Source organism: Oryctolagus cuniculus, chromosome 15 (assembly GCF_964237555.1).
Source record: "Oryctolagus cuniculus chromosome 15, mOryCun1.1, whole genome shotgun sequence".
NCBI classification, from domain to species: domain Eukaryota; kingdom Metazoa; phylum Chordata; class Mammalia; order Lagomorpha; family Leporidae; genus Oryctolagus; species Oryctolagus cuniculus.
This window is the reverse complement of record NC_091446.1, coordinates 42,703,994-42,727,262: the sequence shown is the minus strand read 5'-3', so window position 1 is coordinate 42,727,262 and position 23,269 is coordinate 42,703,994. Positions and strand designations below refer to the sequence as shown.

The following is a 23,269-nucleotide window of genomic DNA, read 5'->3' as shown; positions in this document are numbered from 1 at the left end:
ACCGGGATAGAATCCGGCATCCCGACCGGGACTAGAACCCGGTGTGCTGGCGCCGCAAGGCGGAGGTTTAGCCTAGTGAGCTGCGGTGTCGGCCCCCATTAACTTTTAAAATGTCTTTTTTGCTTTGGTTTTGTAGTTTTCTGTTTTAATACCTCAAGAGGTTTTATATTTGTGATTACAAAAACTATTTTTAGTAAACCAGTGTATTGTCATATATATCATGGTAAATGCTGTGAAAAATAGAGATGAGATAGAGAGTACTTTTATTGGTTTTATTTGTTTTGGCTAGCCTGATTAGAGAAGATCTCACCAAACTGTTGACATTTAAGTGGAAGCCCTAATTCAGATGAATGAGATATACCGGTATCAGGGAAAAGAGAGAAGAGAAGATGCAAAAACCTTGAGATAGGAGTAGCTTAGTTTATTTGAGAAATGAAAAGTCAGTGGCTAAAGGAGAGTAGACAGGAAAACCAGTCCATGTGTGAAAATATCGAAATATTTTTCAGCACAGAACTGGTGTGGTCTAAATTTTTATCTTTAAACATTGGCTCTACTCCCATAAAATATGGACAGATGAGGAAAGTAGGAAAAAGGGGGCAAGACTTTGGAGATAGCTCAGAGGCTGTTAGAGCAGTTTAGTTTTGGGAGAGTTAGTAATTGTTTGGACATAGAATAGTGATAGTGAAGGTAGCTGTCAGATTGGTATATGTGATATTTTGAAAGTAAAATTACAGGATTTACTGACAAAGTGGATGTTGGTATAAGAAAAGAATTGATAATGACTCTTGAACAATAGGAGAGGGTCTATAGTTAGAATGAGCAAGGGATCTGGAGTCAGATTCAATTAAATATCACATATCCATACTTACTAGATATGTGGCCTTTTGCAAATTCCCTAACCGTCCCAGGCCTTGGTTTCTTTTCCTTTAAAATTGAAAAAACTAAAATGTGGAGTTGTTTAGATTGATTAGTTTGACTATACATGTTAAGGCTCTTGGCCCACTGTTTAGACAACATATGATGTTAACTTCCCTCTCCTTTCCTTAGGTGAAGTTTTTAGAGCTAATGGATCCTGAGTTTCACTATTGATCAGTATTTTTTATGTTTGTTTAGTATTGTTAGTATGGAAAAATACTCTGAGTTTCAGACAGGTATTAAGAGAAACCATTCTTGGGCCAGGTGGCCTTGTGATTAAGCTGCCAGTTAGGATGCCTGCGTCTCAGAGTGCCTGTGTTAAGTCCCACCTCGACTTCCAATTCCATCTTCCTGTCAATGTGCACCCTGGGAGGCAGCAGTAACAGTTCAAGTATTTGGGTCCCTGCCACTTCTGTGGGAGTCTTGGGTTGAGTTTGTGGCTTCCAGCTTTGGCCTGGCCTACTCTTCTTCATCATGGGTATTTGGGGGAGTAAACCAATGGATGGGGGCTCTGCTTGTCTCTGTCCTTGTTTCTGTCCATCTGTCAAATAATATTTTTAAAACAGAAAAAAAGAAACATTCCTTTGGAACTCAACTATTTTTGAATTGAATTTTATGATTGAAAAATTAAAAATATGTCATCTAAATAATTTAAGATTAATCATATTTGTGGATTTTCATTTTAAAGTTTTCTCTTCTTTCTCTAGGTGAAGCTGTATTTCACAAAAACAGTAGAGGAGCCATCAAATCCAGAGGCTAGCAGTTCAACTTCTGTAACGCCAGATGTTAGTGACAATGAACCTGATCATTATAGATATTCTGACACCACTGACTCTGATCCAGAGAATGAACCTTTTGATGAAGATCAGCATACACAAATTACAAAAGTCTGAATTTTTTTTATCAAGAGGGATAATGCACCATGAAAACAAACTTGAATAAACTGAAAATGGACCTTTTTTTTTAATGGCAATAGGACATTGTGTCAGATTACCAGTTATAGGAACAATTCTCTTTTCCTGACCAATCTTGTTTTACCCTATACATCCACAGGGTTTTGACACTTGTTGTCCAGTTAAAAAAAGGTTGTGTAGCTGTGTCGTGTATATACATTTTTGTGTCAAAAGGACATTTAAAATTCAATTAGGATAAATAAAGATGGCACTTTCCCGTTTTATTCCAGTTTTATAAAAAGTGGAGACAGACTGATGTGTATACGTGGAAATTTTTCCTTTTGTGTTCTGTCACCAATTTAAGTGGCTAAAAGAGCTTTGTGACGCACAGGTTCACATCCTACCCCTTTGCACTTGTGGCAACAGATAAGTTTGCAGTTGGCTAAGAGAAGTTTCTTAAGGGTTTTGTTAAATTCTAATGCATGTATTCAGGTAAGGGGAATGGAGAGAATGCTTAGAAAGGAATCTTATCTCATGCTGGACTCTGGACCATATACCATCTCCAGCTATTTACACGCACCTTTCTTTAGCATGCTATAGTACTAATCTGGACATTTGAGGATTTGGCCACTGTCACTGCTTGTTGTTTGTGCATTTTTTTAAAAAGCATATTGGTGCTAGAAAAGGCAGCTAGAGGGAGTGAATCTGTTTTGGGGTACAGGAATGAACCTTCTGCAACATCTTAATCCACAATGAAGGGATATAAAAATAATGTGGTTATAGATAGGAAACACAGCAACAATGACTTAACCATATAAATGTGGAGGCTATCAACAAAGAACGGGCTTGAAACATTATAGAAATTGACAATGATTTATTAAATATGTTTTCTCAATTGTAATGACTGCTCCATCTCCTGTGTAATCAAGGCCAGTGCTAAAAGTCAGATGCTATTAGTACCTACATCAGTCAACAATTTATACTTTATTAGTTTTCAATCATATACCTGCTGTGGATGCTTCAAGTGCTGCCTGCAAGCTTCTTTTTTTCCTCATTAAATATAAAATATTTTGTAATGCTACACAGGAAATTTCAATTTGAGATTCTACAGTAAGCGGTTTTTTTCTTTAAAGATTTATGATGCACTTATTCAATCCAGTAGCTGTCAGCCGTCCCACCCTTTTGACCTTACACATTCTATTACAATGAGTTTTGCAGTTTTGCACATTTTTTAAATGTCATTAACTGTTAGGGAATTTTACTTGAATACTGAATACATATAATGTTTATATTAAAAAAAAGACATTGTGTTAAAAAGGAAATTAGAGTTGCAGTAAATTTCAACACTGCACAAATAATAAGGCATATAATTGTTCAGTAGAAATTATCCAACATTTGCTTTATTGATTTGCTATTGAAAGAATAGATTTTTTCATTGTGCAGTGTTGAATCATTTCATAGTGCTAGAGTTGGGACTAGGGCTTCAATTTCTTAAATATCATCATTTATTTGATATTCCCAGACTGCATATGATTTCAAGCAGAGTGCAACTAATATTGTGAAGGTAATGAGAAAAAACTATGAAAAAGGATTTTTTTCCCCAGGAATTTGGTGTCTTTCAAATTATACCTTGACCTTGACATTTGAATATCTAGCCATTGTATTTCTTAATGGTATAAAATCCCATTTTGAATAACTTATTGGTGCTGAAATTGTTCACTAGCTGTGGTCTGACCTAGTTAATTTACAAATACAGATTGCATAGGACCTACTAGAGCAGCATTCATAGAGTTTGATGGTAAATAGATTAGGCAGAACTTCATCTAAAATATTCTTAGTAAATCATATTGACTTTTTCCATACCTCATCAGTTTCACTCAACCAATAAAATTTTTAAATTTTTAACAAAGCTCTTAGAATTTACATGTTTATATTTAAACATTGATACATAGAGTATTGACTGCTCATAAGTTAAATTGGTAAAGTTAGAGACAACCATTCCTAAGATCTCACCATTGAAATTTGTATATCACCTTGTCTTTCATAAGAGCTGAAAATTGTTGACTAAAATGAAAATCAGCTATTCATGTTTTGAAGATATTAATACTGTTCTTTGTTACAGTTTTGGGCACAGCATATTAAAATATAACTTGTATTGTTCCAGTATGTAACATGGAGGGCCAGGTCATAAATAATGACATTATAATGGGCTTTTGCACTGTTATTATTTTTCCTTTGGAATGTGAAGGTCTGAATGAGGGTTTTGATTTTGAATGTTTCAGTGTTTTTGAGAAGCCTTGCTTACATTTTATGGTGTAGTCATTGGAAATGGAAAAATGGCATTATATATATATATTATATAAATATATATTATACATACTCTCCTTACTTTATTTCAGTTACCATCCCCATAGAATTTGACAAGAATTGCTATGACTGAAAGGTTTTCAAATCCTAATTAAAACTTTATTTATGACAGTATTCATAATTAGTCTGAAATGCATTCTGTAGGTAATCTCTCCCAAGTTTCTGGAATGTTTTCCTAGACTTTTTGGATGTGCAGCAGCTTAAAAATGTCCGAAGTTACCTGAAGGCATCACTTTTAAGAAGGCCTACAGTTGGGCCATGTACCATCTTAAAGTCCTTTGTAGCTCCTCTTGGACATTTTTGCCATAATTATAAAAGGGTAGTTGAATAAATAGCATCACCACTCTTTGCTGTGGCACAGGTTATAAACCTAAGTGGAGTTTACCGGCAGCATCAAATGTTTTCAGCTTTAAAAAAATAAGAGTAGGGTACAAGTTACATGTTTAGTTCTAGAAAATTTGTGCAATATGTTCATAACGATGGCTGTGGTTGCCACAAAGTGCCTCGTTTACCTTTAAATACTGTTAATGTGTCATGCATGCAGATGGAAGGGGTGGAACTGTGCACTAAAGTGGGGGCTTTAACTGTAGTGTTCGGCAGAGTTGCCTTCTACCTGCCAGTTCAAAAGTTCAATCTGTCTTCATATAGAATATATATACTAAAAAATTTCAGTCTGTTAAACAGCCTTACTCTGATTCAGCCTCTTCAGATACTCTTGTGCTGTGCAGCAGTGGCTCTGTGTGTAAATGCTATGCACTGAGGATACACAAAAAAAAAAAGAAAAAAAAAACAACCAATAATGATGTGTACAGGATAATGCCTCATACCAATCAGATGTCCATTTGTTATTGTGTTTGTTAACAACCCTTTATCTCTTAGTGTTATAAACTCCACTTAAAACTGATTAAAGTCTCATTCTTGTCATTGTGTGGGTGTTTTATTAAATGAGAGTATTTATAAATTGTTTAAATCTATTGAGATTTTTAAATCATGGGCAGCCAAATGTGATTAAGAAATTTTCTATATGTTCATTTTTCTGCTGTCCTTCAAAACCTACTATTAGAAAAGCATGCCCTTTGTCAGCTTGGGAGTAGAGTATTTGTCTACTCATGTTGAAGACATGCACTTTTAGGGTCATAGTTACCACTTAAATTATTCCAAGCACATTAAATAGCATTTTAACCTTGAAAAAGTTCGAGGTTCTTAGAAAATTTTGCATATTTTTGTTGTATTTAAGCTAGTTGTTTGAAGATTAATCCCCAGAGTGGATTTGATACCTCAGATATTAATTTGTGGCTTCCCCTTTTTTCATAATTCTGTACTTTGCCATCAACATGCAGTATGTTTCATCTATTCATTGTGACTTGTGCCATTTAAAAATTGATATTGCAGAATAGTCTGAAGACTTTGTGTACTTGAATTTATTCTTCTAATACTCTTGAAAGCTTAAAGACTGTAAGACATAGCCGTTCAGCAAAGCCTAATAGGGTAATAAGTGAAAGTGTAGCTTATGCAAATATTTTGAAAATAAGGCAGACCATTAATATAACTGAAATTCAATGTTATTTCAAAAGTTTACATTTTCTCCATGTGACTTGTTAAAAGTAAATGTGAGTAATGTGTAATAATATAGAGACATATAGGGTGTGTACACACTTTTTAGGTTTCTTAGGTATTAGTTGAAAACTATACTGAAGATTTTAGGTATGTTGATTTATAAGAAGATATTTGGGTGATGTTTGAAAAATGGGAAATTACTGGCAGTTTTGTTTATATCATGTCCTCACTTCACTGTAATATGAGGTGTCTTGGTTCAGTGAATGCCATCACCATTTCCATTGAGAATTTTAAAATCACCAATATTGGACATGCAGGCTTCCAAAGGCTTCAAAAAAAAAAAAAAAATCAAGACCCTTACATCTGGTTAATTTGCTATTATCATGAAGCACTTCTGGTTCTTTCATTTTTGCCAGATAATTAGCCACATATCTAAAACAATCATAAATGCCATCAATTAGTGCTCTTGCTAGTGCAGAGGAAAATGTTAGTGGGGGAAAAAAACTGGTATAAGGAAATACCTAAAAACTAGCCAACAAAGTAATGGGGAAAAACACTTAAAAATGAGATTAGAGACTGTTAGCCTAACAGAATTCCAATGGCTATGGGAGGCCTAATGTCTAAGTTGTTCATTGGGCTTTTATCTTAGAGCAAATCATTCTCTTAATGACGAAGCTATTTTTTTTTCCCCCATCTTTCAAAGAGCTCTTCTGTCAGAACGTAGTTTGCCACTCTGACAAATTCACGTTAGTTGGTAGCTTTGCCGAGTGTAATGTGAAGACAAGAAAGAACAAAGTAGTTTCCGTGGTGATAGACTCTGGTTCTTAGGTGAGCTATTTTGAGACTACTCTCCCAACACAAAATAACCACACATACCCCCGCCACCTGGAGACATATCCATCGTTAGTACTTTAGTGACCATACAGTTTTTTCTTTATATATATATTCTTTAAAAACGAAATTTTGTGTGTATTCTCAAAGGCTTTAGCGTAGTATCTCCATCATGGATCTGTAGAATGTTCCATTGCCTTGGAAAATGGACAGTGATTTGATTATTTCCTACTGCTACAGATACAGGTGCTCGGCACTTACTGAGTCCTTTCCAATTCAGTGGGTTAATAATGAATGTTTAGTTATTGTTGGCATTAAGGTGATAATATGTCAAACAGTTACTTTATTTAGCATGACAAGCTTAGCATTGTGGATATTTTTCTTCAAAAACCATTTTAAAATAGAATGTGTGAACCACTATATTGGTAATGAACTTTATCACCTTTCTGTTTCCCTCATAGATTGGAAAAGAAAGAAGAGCTTTTTCCATTTATATAGTTTGCAAACAGTTGCTCAATTTACAGCAAATTAGTTTAACAACAGCCAAAAGAAAAAGGAAAAAAAAAAAAACTATTTCATGAATGGTTCACCTTTTAACTCTGGAGCTTTAGTATTATAATGGGCTTAGAACTTGCAACTCTCTTTCTTGATAATTACTTGAGAAATTTGTTGAAAAAACATTTAGCTGAGGGCAGTCTATGACTTCTAAACCAATGTATTGATATTTTGAAACATTTTTACATATATGAGTGAAGTTAACTACCATCTTTGAGCATTACCACATTTTAAAATAAAAGCTGCATATTTTTAAATGAAGTGTTTAACAAGGATTTATATTTTTTGTTTTTAAAATTAAAATAATTTATATCTTTGTTGTATGTGGGTTCCCATCTGTCCTTATAATGGTTAATGATTTTGTTTGTGTAGAGTGGAGCAAGTCTAGTGTTCCAGTTTTCCAAGTCTGTTTACTTCAGTAAAATTCTTAAAATGTTTTAGATGTGATTTTCTGTAGCCTATCATTTATTGGCTATTTTTTTTGTGCACCTTTAGGATTTTCTGCCTGCTCTATATGGTTGTCCAAATGATATCCCATGTTTACAAATGCCCTTTCAGTTTCTATTTTGTTGTTCCATTAAATTGCCCTCATGCCCAGATGGGCAGTTGATAAGTGTGTGCATGTGTGTTTGTGTGTGTACATGTGGTATGTATGAATGAATTAGGTTTTCAAGAGTGCTAGACACCAACTTTAGAGATTAAATAGTCTGATTCAAGCAAGCATTTTTCACTGGAATTTCACAGTTCATTGTAATAAAAATGTTAACCCTGGATGATCTTTGAAACACAGTAGTGAATTCGGATAGTAATGAATTTGTTAGTAGCATCTTGATGTGTGCATTAATGAGTTATTTTTGAAGTTGTGCATTAAACCAAAGTTGGCGTATTAGAAATGTTTATATCAAGTTCCATTTGGCTACTGATGGACATAAAAATCGAAATGCCTTCCTATGGAGAGTATTTTTCCTTTAAAAAATTAAAAAGTTTACTATTTTGACTATTTTGTTTTAAACTTTTTATTCACCCAACAAATATTTATCAGGTCTTTGCTATATATATATATATATATATATATATATATATATATATGTATATAAACAAATATTTATCAGGTCTTTGCTATATATATATATATATATAAAACAGGTGTTTGGAATGCATTAGTGATCAAAACAGACACTCCCCATTCTTACTTTTCAAGAGTTTACACTCCAGTAGAAGAAACAGACTTTACCAAAATAATTAGAAACAGTGATAACATGCTGTGAAATGAGATGCATTTGATAATGTAGTGATCACCCAATGTTCCATATACTTCCCTTAATTTCCAACCCCTTGGAGTTGAAAGTGACTTGACACTGAAGTAAGGGCCATGCAAAAAAGATCCCCAATACCACTCATTTTCACTGCTGCAGTGCCTTTCTTGATGGTGCGCTGTTGTTGAGTTAGTATATGGAGCAGAACTGTCACAAGTTCTCCCTTCCCCCACACTGAACTTGGTATATATTAGCATGAGTAAGAAACAATTTACACTAATATTTTGGGACAGTTATCACAGCATAACTTACTACATCCTGTCTAATACATGCTTTGGAAAGATCAGGAACCATTTCTTGAGCAATGAAAAGGGTGTGAAGCAAAATGAAAGAAAACAACCTGGTCCAAGAAACTAAATTGCAAGTCATTCAGTAGTCATGGAGCACCTTGTATGTGTCATGCACTGTTCTAGATGGTTGGGATGTTGGGGAATAAATAGCAGAGCTCTTCCCTCCTGGAGGTCACAATTTAGCAAAAGAAAATTGACAATCAATCGTACAGATACTATCTATAGGATGATAAGTGCTGCAAGGAGAGTGGAGGATGTGGAACAGTTAGGGAGATGGCTACAGGGTGGAGAGAGGCATTATGGAAGAGGGTAATCCAGACCAGACCACACTTGGAAGGTGAGATTTGAACAGACGTAACAGTGGTATTGGAGTTGTCATTCACCTCTTCACACAGCACAATGCACTCAGAACCTTCTGAAGAATTTTGTCCTCACTTTATACAGCTCTGTATATTGATTCCTGAGATTTTAAGATTATCACTGGCATTTCTAGGGGGGAGATTTTTAAGAATAATTTGACCCAAAAATAGTTACTGTGTTCTAAAACTTTTTTTTAACTGGTTTGGCAAAATCTATATCATCTGTTCCTCTTCATTCTCTGGATTGAGTTCATTTTTAAATTTTTCTTCAAGTGTGGATGTATGTATATATTTTGAAAATATCACTTTTCAGAAGAAGTAGTTATGTCATAGACTTAAACATTTTTGTAAAGGAAATGTCATTTATGATTTGTTGATGGGAAACAAGTTATAAATTGTGAATTATTTGAGAAACTAAGAGAAGGCGTGAGATTTATGGTCTAGTGTTATATGTTTTAATTATTAACCCATAAAAGAAAAGCTCTAGGAAAGTTCCCTAACTAAATGGCAAAGGCTTTTTTTAAAATTTATTTCACAAAAAGAGAACCCTGGAACTCCAAGAAGTGTAACTTTGTGATCAGGAGGAAAAATATGTAATTAAATTAATTTGATGCAGTAGGATTTGCAATTATTTAACAGAACATTGTTTTTGCTAGCTCATCAGTTTCTTTCTTCCATTTGAGTAAGCACATAAAATCTCATGAATTCATGCCTTCCTCTGTAGAGTATTAACTTTTATAACTCTTCATTTTAAAATAGATTTTTAAATTTTTTAAAAGACATTTTCCTGGGCAATTTGCATTTTGTTTTTAATTTATGTCTAATAAGGTTTTTTTCTTTTGTTTCTTGTCATTTCACTTCCCTTTAGAAAGGATTTAAGCTACCTGAATAAGTTTTCCCAGTGTGATATATTGGATATATCCTTTAGTTTTAGCATGTAGGGTAAAAATTTACATAGAATGTTTTCCGAACCTGCATCACTTGAATTTGAAAGTACATTCCAGTAGTCTTCTGAGTTGCTCTTTCAAACATTGCAAAATAGGCCTCTAACCTAATTTTCAAGGAAATAGCTCCGCTCTCACTGTAGTGTTTACTATTTTTGAAATATCTGAGAGTAGAAATAATTCAGTTATTTGCATGCATGGATTTAAAAATTTTTTTGTACCAGAATAATCTTTCCATTTTCCATGAACTGTTTGCAGTCCCCTGTTTACCCAATTAAATGTGACCTGTACATGTGAAATTTAGCAAAACTGTAAAAATAATCTCTTAAGTATGCCAATACTTCAGGAAAATTTAGAGCTAAAGTAGTCCAATTTCTTGATAATAGAACACGTAGTGACATATGGAAAAGCTATTAGGAAATCATAGTTAAGTTTATGCTTCTCCATTTTAGCCATGTTTTTGAAATGAGATCTTATTTTCCAATCCTCTTTACCTATAAGGAAGAGACATTAAAATTTCATGAATACAGAAGAAAAAATGATGAGGTTCTTAGTTTTATTCAATATTTCCATGAAGATATACATTGGCAGGAAAGCCCAACATTTTACATGAATATTTTTAACAAGGGAACTACAAGTGATTCTTCAGTTATTGAATACTTTGTTTACTGTGTATGGCCATCATAGTTCATATTAATTTATATGACTATTAGTACTATATATTAATGTTCAAAGGGAAAATTTTTAGCCTTTGATGAAAGAATAGACATGAGGTAAAATTTCCGTCGTCTGACTCAGCAGATATTATTTCATGTGTTTTGCTGTCTGTGGAGAAGACTGAAGCCATTGTTTCCATGAAAATCCAATAAGGGGGTGTGCCTTTAGAGTCGCTGCTTGGGATGCCCATATCCCATGTGGGAGTGCCTGGCTCCACCTGGGTTCCTCTGCTCTCTAATACACCCTGGGAGGCAGCAGATGATAGCTCAAGTACCCACATTGAGTTTCTAGCTCCTAACTTCAGCCTGGCCCGTCCCTGGCTGTTGTGGGCAATTGGGAGCAGGGAGGTAAGAAGGTGGGCGGGGTGAGCCAGCAGATGGAAGATCTCTGTCTTGTCCCTCTGCCTTGCAAATACAATGAAAATAAATAAAATCTAATAGGGTTAAAACAAAAATATCACTATGAGCATGATATACTGAGGAAAACCTTGATAGAGGAGGCACTTGTGAGCCTGATGCAATTTGAATCTCTCTACAAAGTGAAACACAGTTACACTTCAGAAAACCTGAAGGCACATATTTAAAGTTCATAGCCGGGACTGGCACTGTGGCGTAGCGGATAAGGCTGCCACCTGTGATGCGGGCATCCCATATGCTCTCTGGTTCGACACCTGGCTGCTCCACTTCCTATCCAGCTCCTTGCTATGGCCTGGGAAAGCAGAGGAGGATGGCCCAAGTCCTTGGGACCCTGCACCCGCGTGGTAGAACAGGAAAAAGCTCCTGGCTCCTGGATTCGGATTGCGGCAAGTTGGGAAGTGAACCAGCGGATGGAAGACCTCTCTCTTTCTCTGCATCTCCTTCTCTCTCTCTGTAACTCTGACTTTCAAGTATATAAATAAATCTTTGGAAAAAACTAAAGTTCATAGGAATTCTCTAACATCAGCTTGTTGTGACATGGGGAGCTGGGGTCCCCAGCTGGGTCTATTCGAAGTTCTTGTCTCAACGTGAGAGATGAATTCAAAGCAGAAACACAGTAAAAGAGCAAGATTTATTTTAAAATGTGCATATTCAGAAGTGAATGCATCCAGCCTCACTCCATGAGGAGACAAAGGTGTCTGCTGGTGCTGTTGGCTGCAGTTGTGTCCCCCTCTGAGGTTTGGGTCACCCCTTTACCAGGTAGAGGTGGTGGTGTCCGAATTGAATATGCAAATGAATGGAGTTGGGTGGGGCTTAAGTGTGCGGGCGATCTCTCCCAAGGCTTCATTTGGAGCGTCCTCACGTGGAGCTCAGCATATACCATCATCATGCCATCTTGAGCATGTTGGAAGAGTGAGGCCCAGGTGCATTGTGGGAAATGGGTGTGGCAAACCAGCACGGAAGAGGGTGGGATTTTAGCAGTGGCTGCTGCAAGTCCCAACTACTTTGTTCACTAACTAGCTCACTGCCGAGCCCATATCGAGTTCACCTACTTAGAGACCAAAACAAAGATGCACAGAGGGAAAGGAAGCTGAAGCAAAAACGGAAGACAAGAAGCAAAGAGCCTGAGGAGGGTCCTAGGTAACGCTTACTATGCTTAGTACTGAAGGGATAGGAAAATACTGTATTGGGTTTTGTTGTGCGCATTCCACATGCCTTACTCACTTTTTTTTTTTTTTTTTTTTTGACAGAGTTAGACAGTGAGAGAAAGAGACAGAGAGAAAGGTCTTCCTTCCGTTGGTTCACTCCCCAAAGGGCCGCTACGGCCGGCGCTGTGCCTATCTGAAGCCAGGAGCCAGGTGCTTTTCCTAGTCTCCCACAAGGGTGCAGGCACCCAAGCACTTGGGCCATCCTCCACTGCCCTCCTGGGCCACAGCAGAGAGTTGAACTGGAAGAGGAGCAACCAGGACTAGAACCTGGCTCCCCTGTGGGATGCTGGTGCCGCAGGTGGAGGATTAACCAAGTGAGCCACAGTGCCGGCCCCTTACTCACCTTTCAAGGTAGATGATTTTACCTCATTTTATGCACAAAAACTGAAAATTGGGGCCAGCGCTGCGACTTACGGATAAGGGAGCGCGTCTTCAGCGCCGGCGTTGTGTATGGGTGTTGTCAGAGTCCCGGCTGCTCCACTTCCCTTCCAGCTCCCAGGTTATGGCCTGGGAAAGCAGTGGAGGATGGCCCAAGTCCTTGGGCCCCTGTAGTCATGTGACAGACACGGAAGAGGTTCCTGGCTCCCAGCTTTGGACTGGCCCAGCCTGGGCCGTTCTGGCAGTTTGGGAGTGAACCAGTGGATGGAAGCTTTTCTCCTTCCCCTCTCCTCCCCTCCCCTGCCTTTCAAATAAATACATCTTAAAAAAAAAAAAAAAAAAAAAAAGACTGACAATCAAGAGACTTATATTAGCCAGGTCTCACAAGTAGTAAGCAGAAAACTGGATTTGAACCTGCAAAAACCTATTATTTTAACTAGACTGTGCGTACTGCCTCTTACACAGAATCAAATTTATTTACAAAGCAAACAAAAAACAAAAGCCTAAAACAGCTTACAATTTGTGGAGTCTTGCCAATAATTTTGAGTACTGACAGAAGAAAAGCAAACGCCAGTGCAAGGTATAAATCATATAAAATGTACAACAAAACCAAAAATATCTAACAATTGTTCAAGCTATAAAAGAGAAAATAACTATGTATCTTGAAAAGTTCTTAACAGGTAAGATGTTGGCATATATTTGTATATCAACACTCAGAAAAAGAGCTCTTGGATTTGCTAGTTGTGTATGAAATCTACTGAATAAACTTGGACTTATTTGCTTGAACTAGAATGCCCAAGCTGTTTAAAGTGATTGGATCTCACTTGAGCAGGCCAATTAGCCTATCCACCACGTGTGTGTTGCTTGCACACTGGGTCGAACTAGAATTGCAATAGTGTAGGTGTCAGAAGAGGTCATGGATTTTACAGTTTAGAGTGGATATCAGTAAACAGCACGTGCAATGGCTTGACCATTTAGGACCACATAGAAGAAAAAGCCTAGAGCAAAATAAGTGATGGAAGAGTGGTGAAAGATAGATTTTGAAGAAGTAGGTAGGGAAACTTTTGGTTTCAGCCAAGGTAGAATAAAACCACTAAAGCCTATCTCTCCATAGATGACTGCTAAAAATCTTTGGAACAAACACAGAAGAAAAACTAAATATTCCGAAGACTAAGCTAAAGCAGGAAGATTATGAAAGAGAGTCAAACCTAGGAAAAGCAACCTATGTGGAGACATTTCCCATTTCTTTTTCTTTTTTCTTTTGGCAGTTTTGTCCCAAGGACAAGCCACACTTATGGAGCTGAACAGTGGTGGTGTCACGAGCTGCTGCAACAGAGAAATCGGCTTTCCAGCCAGAGGAGAGAAGAAGAGAAGCTGCTGTGAGCCAGAGGGCACTGGGGAGGGGCAGGGATGAGGAAGAGCCGGGAAAATCCCGAGGGGGAAGATCTTTTAATTCTGTGTTTCAGCTTCTGCAAGTCCTGGGCTCACCCTTGGGTGGGCTTGCTCAGGACAGATCCAAAGAAGCAGAGCAAAGACTTGGAAAATGAACAGCTTAGAATCTCCACTCACAGGGTTTAGACAGAACTTGCAGTCTGAGCCTACCCATGTTAATTGCCTGAATTGATCTATCAAACATGTTCCAGAAAATTCTAACAGGACTCATGATCTATACAACACAGTTTCCAACATTGCTTAACTGGAAGAACCAGGAAAATATGACCATTTCCTAGGGAAAAAGACAATACAGAGATGCCAACTCCTGGATAATCCAGATATTAGGATGATCAGATGTAAAAACAGCTATTATAATCATGCTTCACTAGATAAAGATAAATACACTTGAAATGAATGGAAAGATAGATATTTTCAGCTGAGAAGCAAAATTCTAAAAAGAATCTCAAGGACATCTTATAACCAAAAAGTCCAATATCTGAAATCAAAAGAACACATTAGATGGGCAAGTGTCGCTCCCCCTCTTCGTGGAGGAACGACACTAAACCCTGCCTAGGCTTCATATCCGAGTCACGGCACCATTATGTCGCTCCCCGTCTTCGTGGAGGAACGACACAGGACCCTGCGCTGTTCTTTTGTCTGCTCGGCCCTCCCCGGGTTTGCTGCTGGTTCTTCCCGGGTTGGCTACCGACCCTTCCACCTCCGGGGAGGGGCGGCTCCCCCTGCCACTTTCCCCACTTCCGCGGGGGAGCGGCACACCGCCGGCTGGCTCTCTCGGCTCTCTCGGGGGCTGCACAGGTGTTCCTTCAGATAGATGTTCCTGGTGCATGTTGTCTCTCTCCTCCTTTATAGTCCTCTTCCACCAATCCCAACTCTGCTACCCACACGCCGAGTACGCTGCTCTCCTCCAATCAGGAGCAGGTCCTGCTGTTTATTGGTTGAACTGGAGGCAGCTGTGTAGAAGCTGTTTCCTCCTCTCCCAGTGCCATATTGTGGGAGAGCAGATGCATAGAATAAGTCTTAATTCCAGTAACTTAGTCTAGTCCGAGTTGCTCCCCACAGGCAAGAATGGAAAGAACAGAGGTAACACTCAGCAAACTTGAAGATAACCTGATACATATTCAATTTTAGGGACTTTTAGAGTCTTAATTAAACGTGGATAAGGCTTTGGAAAACAACACTTCTGGCTATAATCAGCTATAGGGAGTCTAAATAAGATATTAATCCAAGTGCATTTATGTGACACCCACAGATACGTATGATGAAGTTCCAGCTGTTTGTCAGTTCCACTGAGTCAGCAGATAGCATTATTGTGGATACAACCATGATGGTTATGAAAATTTTCTGTTAACAGTGTTATACAGCTTACTACATGGGAACATGTTTCAAATGCTCTATTTGTGGCTTACAATGTCCAAGGTGATATATGCATCGACAAAGAAAAGTTTGCTGATTGTACCCATTACATTGTATACTTGCAGTAAAAGCAATTTTGAAGTGTAGTGGAGTCATCACTAGGTAAATTTTCAAGGTCATCTTCAGAGTCAGTACCTGGTAATTGCATTGCTCATCTGCTCACATTAGCTGTTTAACTCAGCCTTTGTAATAGGACCATTTTCCAAAAGTGATGTCTGAAAAAAAAGTCCTATAAAAAGTGACATATTATATAGGTGCAATGCATGTTTTAATGTTATAACAGAAAAAGATGCAATGTTTAATGCTGTGATTACCAAGGAATCTGTCATGAGAAAACATCAAAGTGAGTATAGAGATAACCTGACTTGGTATTAGATTTGGAGAAATGACTTCCTGATGAAGAAAGGCAATATCAAGGTTTTCCATTACTTCCCATTGTTAGATTAGAATCATATAATATTAAAGGTAATATAAATTCTTGCAATGGTGATGATAATTCTGGGTTTAAGAGTTTAACAAATGTTGCCATAAATTAATTCTCATAAGATGGGAAGTACAATTATTTCCATCTTATATGAGGGTACTTTAAAAAGTTCATGGAAATGAGTGACATGAAAAAATTCTATATGAATTTCAATTTTTTGGTACCCAAAGAAACTTATTTCCATTTCCATGAACTTTTGGACATACCTTAATACACAAGGAACAAAGGTACAGAAAGGTTCAATGATGTGTTGAACATAGCAGACTTGGTAAATGGCAGAACCAAGATTGAAATCCAGGTCAATTTGATTGCCAAGCCTGGGCCATTAACCACTGTGCTATATATGTTCTTCCTATAAAAACTTAATGAGACCTTTCATCTTCTTTAAAGAACATAGTCTTCAGACTGGAAGGGGTAGAACAGTTGTATAAGCAGCAGTTTTCAGGCTTTGTGGTTTCAGGAGTCCTTTACACTCTCAAAATTTATTGAGTACCTCCAAGAGTTTTGTTGTTTCCATTTACCATATTAGAAATTGAAACAGATACTATTTATGATCTGATAAATTTCTATTAATTTAAACATAATAATAAGCTCATGTTAACATAAATAACATATTTTAATGAAAATAACTGCATTTTCCAGAACAAGACTTTTACTGAGAAAGGTGGCTTTTTTTTCAGTTTTTCAAATCTCTTTAATGTTTGCCTAATAGGAAACAGCTGGATTTTTGTAGTTGCTTGTGTATTTGATCTGTTGTAGTATGTTGTTTTGGCTGTAGCATATGAGGAAAATACATCCTCACACAGATGTATACTTAGAAAAGGTAGATATTTTAAGAGCCTTTTCATATAACTGTAGATATTCCTATTTAATACTGTCAAATTGATCAAGTTATAATTCCTTGTTTTTTATCAGGTCTTGTCATTTTTTAAAAAAGATTTATTTATTTATTTGAAAGTCAGAGTTACAAAGAGAAAGAAGGAGAGCCAGAGAGAGAGAGAGAGGGAAAGGGAGAGGGAGAGGTCTTCCATCCGCTGGTTCACTCCCCAGTTGGCCACAACGGCCGGGGCTGCGCTGATCCGAAGCCAGGAGCCAGGAGCTTCTTCCAGATCTCTCGGGTGGGTGCAGGGGCCCAAGGACTTGGGCCATCTTCTACTGCTTTCCCAGGCCATAGCAGAGAGCTGGATCGGAAGTGGAACAGCCAGGACTTATTTGAACTGGCACCCATATAGGCTGCTGGCACTGCAGGCGGCGGCTTTACCCGCAATGCCACAGCGCTGGCCCTGAAAAATCTTGAAATATTAGGAAACTGTCAAGTTCATGGGGCTGGGAAAAGGTTTTGAATGTATTAACTTTTGCTTGAAAGCTTGAATTTTGTCACTGATAGCAAATATTGGGAGTCCAAAGGGCACCAGTATCTTACAGGGCCATGGGCCACACTTTGAGGATCCCTCATGAAAGGGGTTTCACTTGGGAGATGCAAGAGAACATTTAGTTAAAAGGCCCAAAAAACCAAGTTTTCAGGGGACTGAAGGAATTTGAAAAACATGAGATCTCAGAGCCACTGATAAGTGGAGGGATACAGGAGAGAGTTGAGACACACAAACATGAGGAAAGATTGCCTTTCCACTCCAGAGGATGGGTTTTGGGTACCGCAGGCCAGTCTGGTTAGCGCTTATTCCCAGAGAAAGATGGTAATATATTTGGCAGCAGGTGGTTTAAAGACATAGAAAATAGTCAGTGATTATCACATGTCAATGAGGGTACAGTAGGGCCATCTCAAAGTCATTTCTAATTTCATTTTCCCTTTATGATCATCTTGTACAATGCTTTATGTAAAGTACATACTAAAATGTTTCAGGAACTACATAAGAGAGATAAACAATAATTTGTACAGTATGCTGTTTATGCAAACTGCACAAATCTCGTCACTAAAAATCACTTATAGAGTACTTGCTGTGCACAACATGCTGTAGAGCAACGGGCTGGGCTAAGAGGCATGTATGAGGAAAACTGAAATAATTTGCCTTGAGAACAGAAGCTCAAGGGTCCTTTTAAGTGTCATAACAAATGCCACACTTGCCTTGGGAGAGGAGGTAACATTACCTAATAGGAAGAGCAGAGCATGAGGGCTTAGATTATTTGAGTGCTCATCTTGACCCTTATCAGATGGCCTTGGGAATATTGCTTCACTTCTAAACTTAGGTTCTATGGCTGTCATATTGAAGAGGTGGGAAAGAACATCTTTAAAGACCTGGAAGGATAGAGCTGTACTGTCTCACTCCAAGGAACCTAACCAGAACTTGTGAATGAAATGTTGGAGAAACCATGTTTGCCTCATGAGTAACTTTCTAGTTATATTCCATCTGATACTGGAGCCAGGAGTGGCTGTGGAGCACTTGAAATTTGACTTGTCCAAAGTGAGATTTACTGTCTGGATAAGTTACACACCAGCTTTTGAAGATTTAGTGTGAAGAGTAGCATGTAAAATTTTTCATCAATAATTTTGATATTGATTATATGTTGAACTGATAATACTTGGTATATATTGGGTTAGGTTGATAAATTTTAAAATGAATTTTACTTGATTATTTCAGTGTTTTAAAATATGGAGATACTGGAAAATTTTAAAATAATTGTATAACTTGCATTATATTTCTATTGGACAGGGCCATTTAGCTGATAAAATTTCTGAGTAAAGAATGATAACTGAAGAGGAACTTAATTTTATGTTTTGGTTTCCCAGGTGAAGTATGTAGGCAGACATTGCCTTTCAGACCAGAGAGCCTCACAAAAGACTGCATCTGGTGTGCTTTTGATTTACACACATCCTTGTGTTGTGGGTCTGTGCTCAGGTTAATGTTTGGGCTTTACAAGCCTGATGAAGGATTTGTCAAGGTGGAAGGCGTGGAGAGGACCAAGAGGGAAGCTGGTGGCTGGATGGCTTTCTGTCCGCCCTTCCTCTTTTCACTGATGTGATCAATATGTATTCATTGACTGAATGAATGGTGTTCCAGATACGTGTATAGGAGCTGGCATTGTGGCGCAGTGGGTTAATCCACTGCCTGGAGCACCAGCATCCTATATGGGAGCAGCCAGTTTGATTCCTGCTTGCTCTACTTCTGATTCAGTTCCTTGCTAATGCTCCTGGGAAAGCAGCAGAAAATGGCCTAAGTACTTGGGCTCCTTCTACCCATGTAGAAGACCAGGATGGGGTTCCAGGCTCCTGGTTGTGGCCTGGCCCTGCCCTGGCTGTATGGTCATTTGGGGAGTGAACCAGTGGATCAAAGAATTGTCTCTCTCTCCCTCTCTCTCTTTCAAATAAATAAGATAAATCTTTTAAAAGCAACACCACCACCAACAACAAAAATAAATATATATATATATATATACACACACACATATATATATGTAAAGTGGAAAGTGCATTGTAGTCTTGGGTTCAGGCTTTTGTCTGGGGCAAGCTACTGGTTTGACTGTCAGTGGCACTGCTTTCCAGATCTATCAGCTTCCTTACCTCTTCTTGGCCTCAGGTTCTGTATCTGTAAAATGTGGGGCTTGCATGTACAATTTTGAATACAGTACAGTAGATTTCCCTAGAAACATGACTTCTAAACATGTTTGGCAATGCTATTGTATAAATCACATTTTGCAAGACACAATTACACACAATAACAAAAAATCCTTTATGAAGGATCTCACCTGTAAACAGGTTGTTAAACACGTTCTCACTTCCTTGACTCCTGTCACCACCCATGCACATGTGTTTGAAGCAATTGCAAGCTGCTTGTGATTAAAGCAGCTTTGTACACTGGCTGGATAGCCTTAGCAATTTGATCTTGTGGTGGGAGAGCTACTTGTGGAGAGCTGTGAACTTCATATTCAATAAGGACTTGTTAGATGCAAAGTGATCCAAGGTTACTCTCTCCTCTTCTGCCCTAACCATGACCTTAACCATCTGGTAGCATGAAAAGGGGGAAGTATTTATCCCATACTTCTGCAGGCTCTCAGTATATTAAAACTTAGGGCTGAATGGTGAGTAGGAATTACTTTTATTACCCAACACTCCTTGGTATCCATTATACTCTGAAGATCAGCTCTCTCCCATTCCCTAGACCTTCACTGCCTGCTCAGTCCATCCCTCCTACTTCCTCTATTCTCTCTCTCGAAGAACCTACCCTTGTCTTCTGCATAGACAATATTAAGACTATAATACTGTATCCTTGTCCTTCTTGTCTTTATTATTAACCAGCTCTCTACCTCTGTCAACCTGCCACCCTCTAATTTTGAAGAAAGAAAACAACTGCTCCCATTCTTGTTTAAACAAGCTAACTTTCCTACCGTTTGTTTACTCCTTCTTTCCTAGGAAATGATTCATATTTTATCATATCTTTTTTCTTCCTATTTCAATGTTTTATTCTTCTTTGGGGATCACTTCTTAGAGATGTAACTATTCTTAGATTCGCTCTTTCTTTTTTTAGTAAAGGGAGAAGAAAGAAAATCTTCTCTATCATGCATTCTGTTTAGTTGCCACTCTCATCTGTCCTTTAAAAATCAAATTCAGGAGTAGGCATTTGGCATAGGGGTTAAGACAGTGCGAGAGATGCCTGGGTCCCATTCAGAGTGCCTGGGTTTGTGTGCTGACTGTGCTGCCCCTTCCAGCTTTCAGCTATCTGCATCCTAGGAAGGAGTGATGATGACTCAAGTAGTTCGGAGACCCATATTGAGTTCTTGGCTCCTCGTTTTATCCTGACCCAGTCTTGTCTCTTACGGAAACTGACAGTGATCCAGCAGAAAGATATGGGAGCATGTGCTCCACTAAAGAGGAAGATGTGGGATCTGCTAGAAAAGCAAAAGGAAGTTCTAAGATAGGTAGCAGGCATTGAAACAGGAACAGGGAGTTCTCTGGGACAAAGTTCACTGGGGGAAAAAATGAAACAAACCTGTTTGAATGAAGGCAAAAGTTTATTGACAGGTAGGTGATATAGATGTTAGAACATTTAAAAATATTTTATTTATTTCAAAGGCAGAATGATAAAGAGAGGTAGAGACACACACAGAGAGAAAGAGAAATCTTCCATCCATTGATTCATTCCTAAATGGCTAGGATTAGGCCAGAGCAGAGCCATTCCTAAATGGCTAGGATTAGGCCAGGGCAGAGCCAGGACCCTGGAACTCCATTGAGTTCTCCCACAAAAATGCAGGGGCCTAAGTATTTGGATCATCTTTTGCTGCTTTCCCAGGTGCATTAGCAGGGAGCTTGATTGGAAGCAGAGCAGCCAAGACTAGAACAGGAGCTCCAATATGGGATGCTGGCTGGCATCACAGATGGTGGCTTATTCCACTGCATCTCAGTGCCAGCCCCTGTTGGAACATTTTGTAAAAAAAAAAAAAAAAAAAGTAGAGAGAGAGACAGAGAGGGAGGGAGAGAGATACATTAAAAATCAAACTAATAAGATGGGGATGATTATCAACTCTAGGAATAAGGAAGTGATAATTAAGATTGGATGTCTGGGAGCTAAATCTTCATTTACCCTAATGGGAAGTCAATAGCTATACCTGAAACCTAAAATTGATGGATCAATAGATAGAACCGAAATGTTTAGATAAAACTATAGAGGCCAGCACCAGGGAATACAAGAATCATTAATGGAGCTGAGATATTGCCTCTAGTTAGTAACTGGAGCACAAAGAGGGTAGAAAGAAGGAAGAACCTGTTATTTTTCATTATAAATGTTGTGGTACTATTTGACATTTAAAACTTTAAGCATTCATTATTTTAATAAAAAATAATTAAAAATTAGATAAAATCTTTTTTGTCTTCATTTTTATTTATTTATTTGACAGATAGAGTTAGACAGTTAGAGAGAGAGATGGAAAGAAAGGTCTTCCTTCCATTGGTTCACCCTTCAAATGGCCACTACAGCTGGTGCTATGCCAATCCAAAGCCAGGAGCCAGGTGCTTCCTCCTGGTCTCCCCCGTGGATGCAGGGCCCAACCAAGAGGTTGCTCCTCTTCCATTCCAGCTCTCTGCTGTGGCCTGGGAGGGCAGTGGAGGATGGCCCAAGTGCTTGGGTGCCTGCACCTGCATGGGAGACAAGGAAGCACCTGGCTCCTGGCTTTGGATCAGTGCAGCACCGGCCATAGCGGTCATTTGGGGAGTGAACCAACAGAAGGAAGACCTTTCTCTCTGTCTCTCTCTCTCACTGTCTAACTCTATCTGTCAAGTAAAAAAAATAAATAAATAAAAAAGGTTTGGTTGAGGTAGGGTGATAGGATAGGCATAGATCTTGATTTTTATAGTTGCTTTTAAATAATTCACCTCTCTTGTCCTAAAAAAGACAACTCCTCCTCTGAAATTCATGCCATGAGACTTTATCATCCAGTATTGCAATTTCCTAGTCATTATGTCTTTTTCATAAACAACTTTAGTATTTGGGTCTTGTTTTCCTACCCACCTCTTTTTTTTTTTTTTTAATCATTTATTTATTTATTGACAGGCAGAGTGGACAGTGAGAGAGAGAGACAGAGAGAAAGGTCTTCCTTTGCCGTTGGTTCACCCTCCAATGGCCGTCGTGGCCGGTGTGCTGTGGCCAGGGCACTGCGTTGATCCGATGGCAGGAGCCAGGTACTTATCCTGGTCTCCCATGCGGGTGCAGGACCCAAGCACTTGGGCCATCCTCCACTGCACTCCCTGGCCACAGCAGAGAGCTGGCCTGGAAGAGGGGCAACCGGGACAGAATCCGGCGCCCCGACTGGGACTAGAACCTGGTGTGCCGGCGCCGCTAGGCAGAGGATTAGCCTATTGAGCCATGGTGCTGGCCCTCATTTACTTTTTTTTAATCTTTTTTTCCCAGAAAACTATTATTTAAGGAATACAACTTCATGCATTTCATAAATACAACTTTAGGAACATAGTGATTCTTCCTATCGTACCCACCCTCCCACCCTCGCATTCACCCTTCTTCCTCCTCCCTCTCCTAGTCCCATTCTTATTTTTTACAAAGATCTATTTTCAATTAACTTTACACACATAACATTAACTCTATACCTAGTGAAGAGTTCAACAAATAATTTATATATATATATATGTATATATATATATATATATATATATATATATAAACTTTTCCAAGACAAGGGCTGTTCAAAGTCATCTCATTCAAAGTGT

The 23,269-nt window shown here is 38.3% G+C and overlaps 1 protein-coding gene across 19 annotated transcripts in view; it reads left to right on the top strand.

The window, feature by feature from the left end:
• The window catches only part of PTEN (phosphatase and tensin homolog), a 153,746-nt gene extending 145,631 nt beyond the window's left edge, over positions 1-8,115 (top strand). For all 19 annotated transcript variants that reach the window (XM_070057650.1, XM_008270133.4, XM_008270132.4 and 16 more), the window contains one exon: positions 1,623-8,115. In XM_070057650.1, the coding sequence (XP_069913751.1) occupies positions 1,623-1,808 (186 nt within the window). In that variant the 3' untranslated portion in view covers positions 1,809-8,115. The remainder of the gene's footprint in view (positions 1-1,622) is intronic.
• Positions 8,116-23,269: the final 15,154 nt, after the last annotated feature.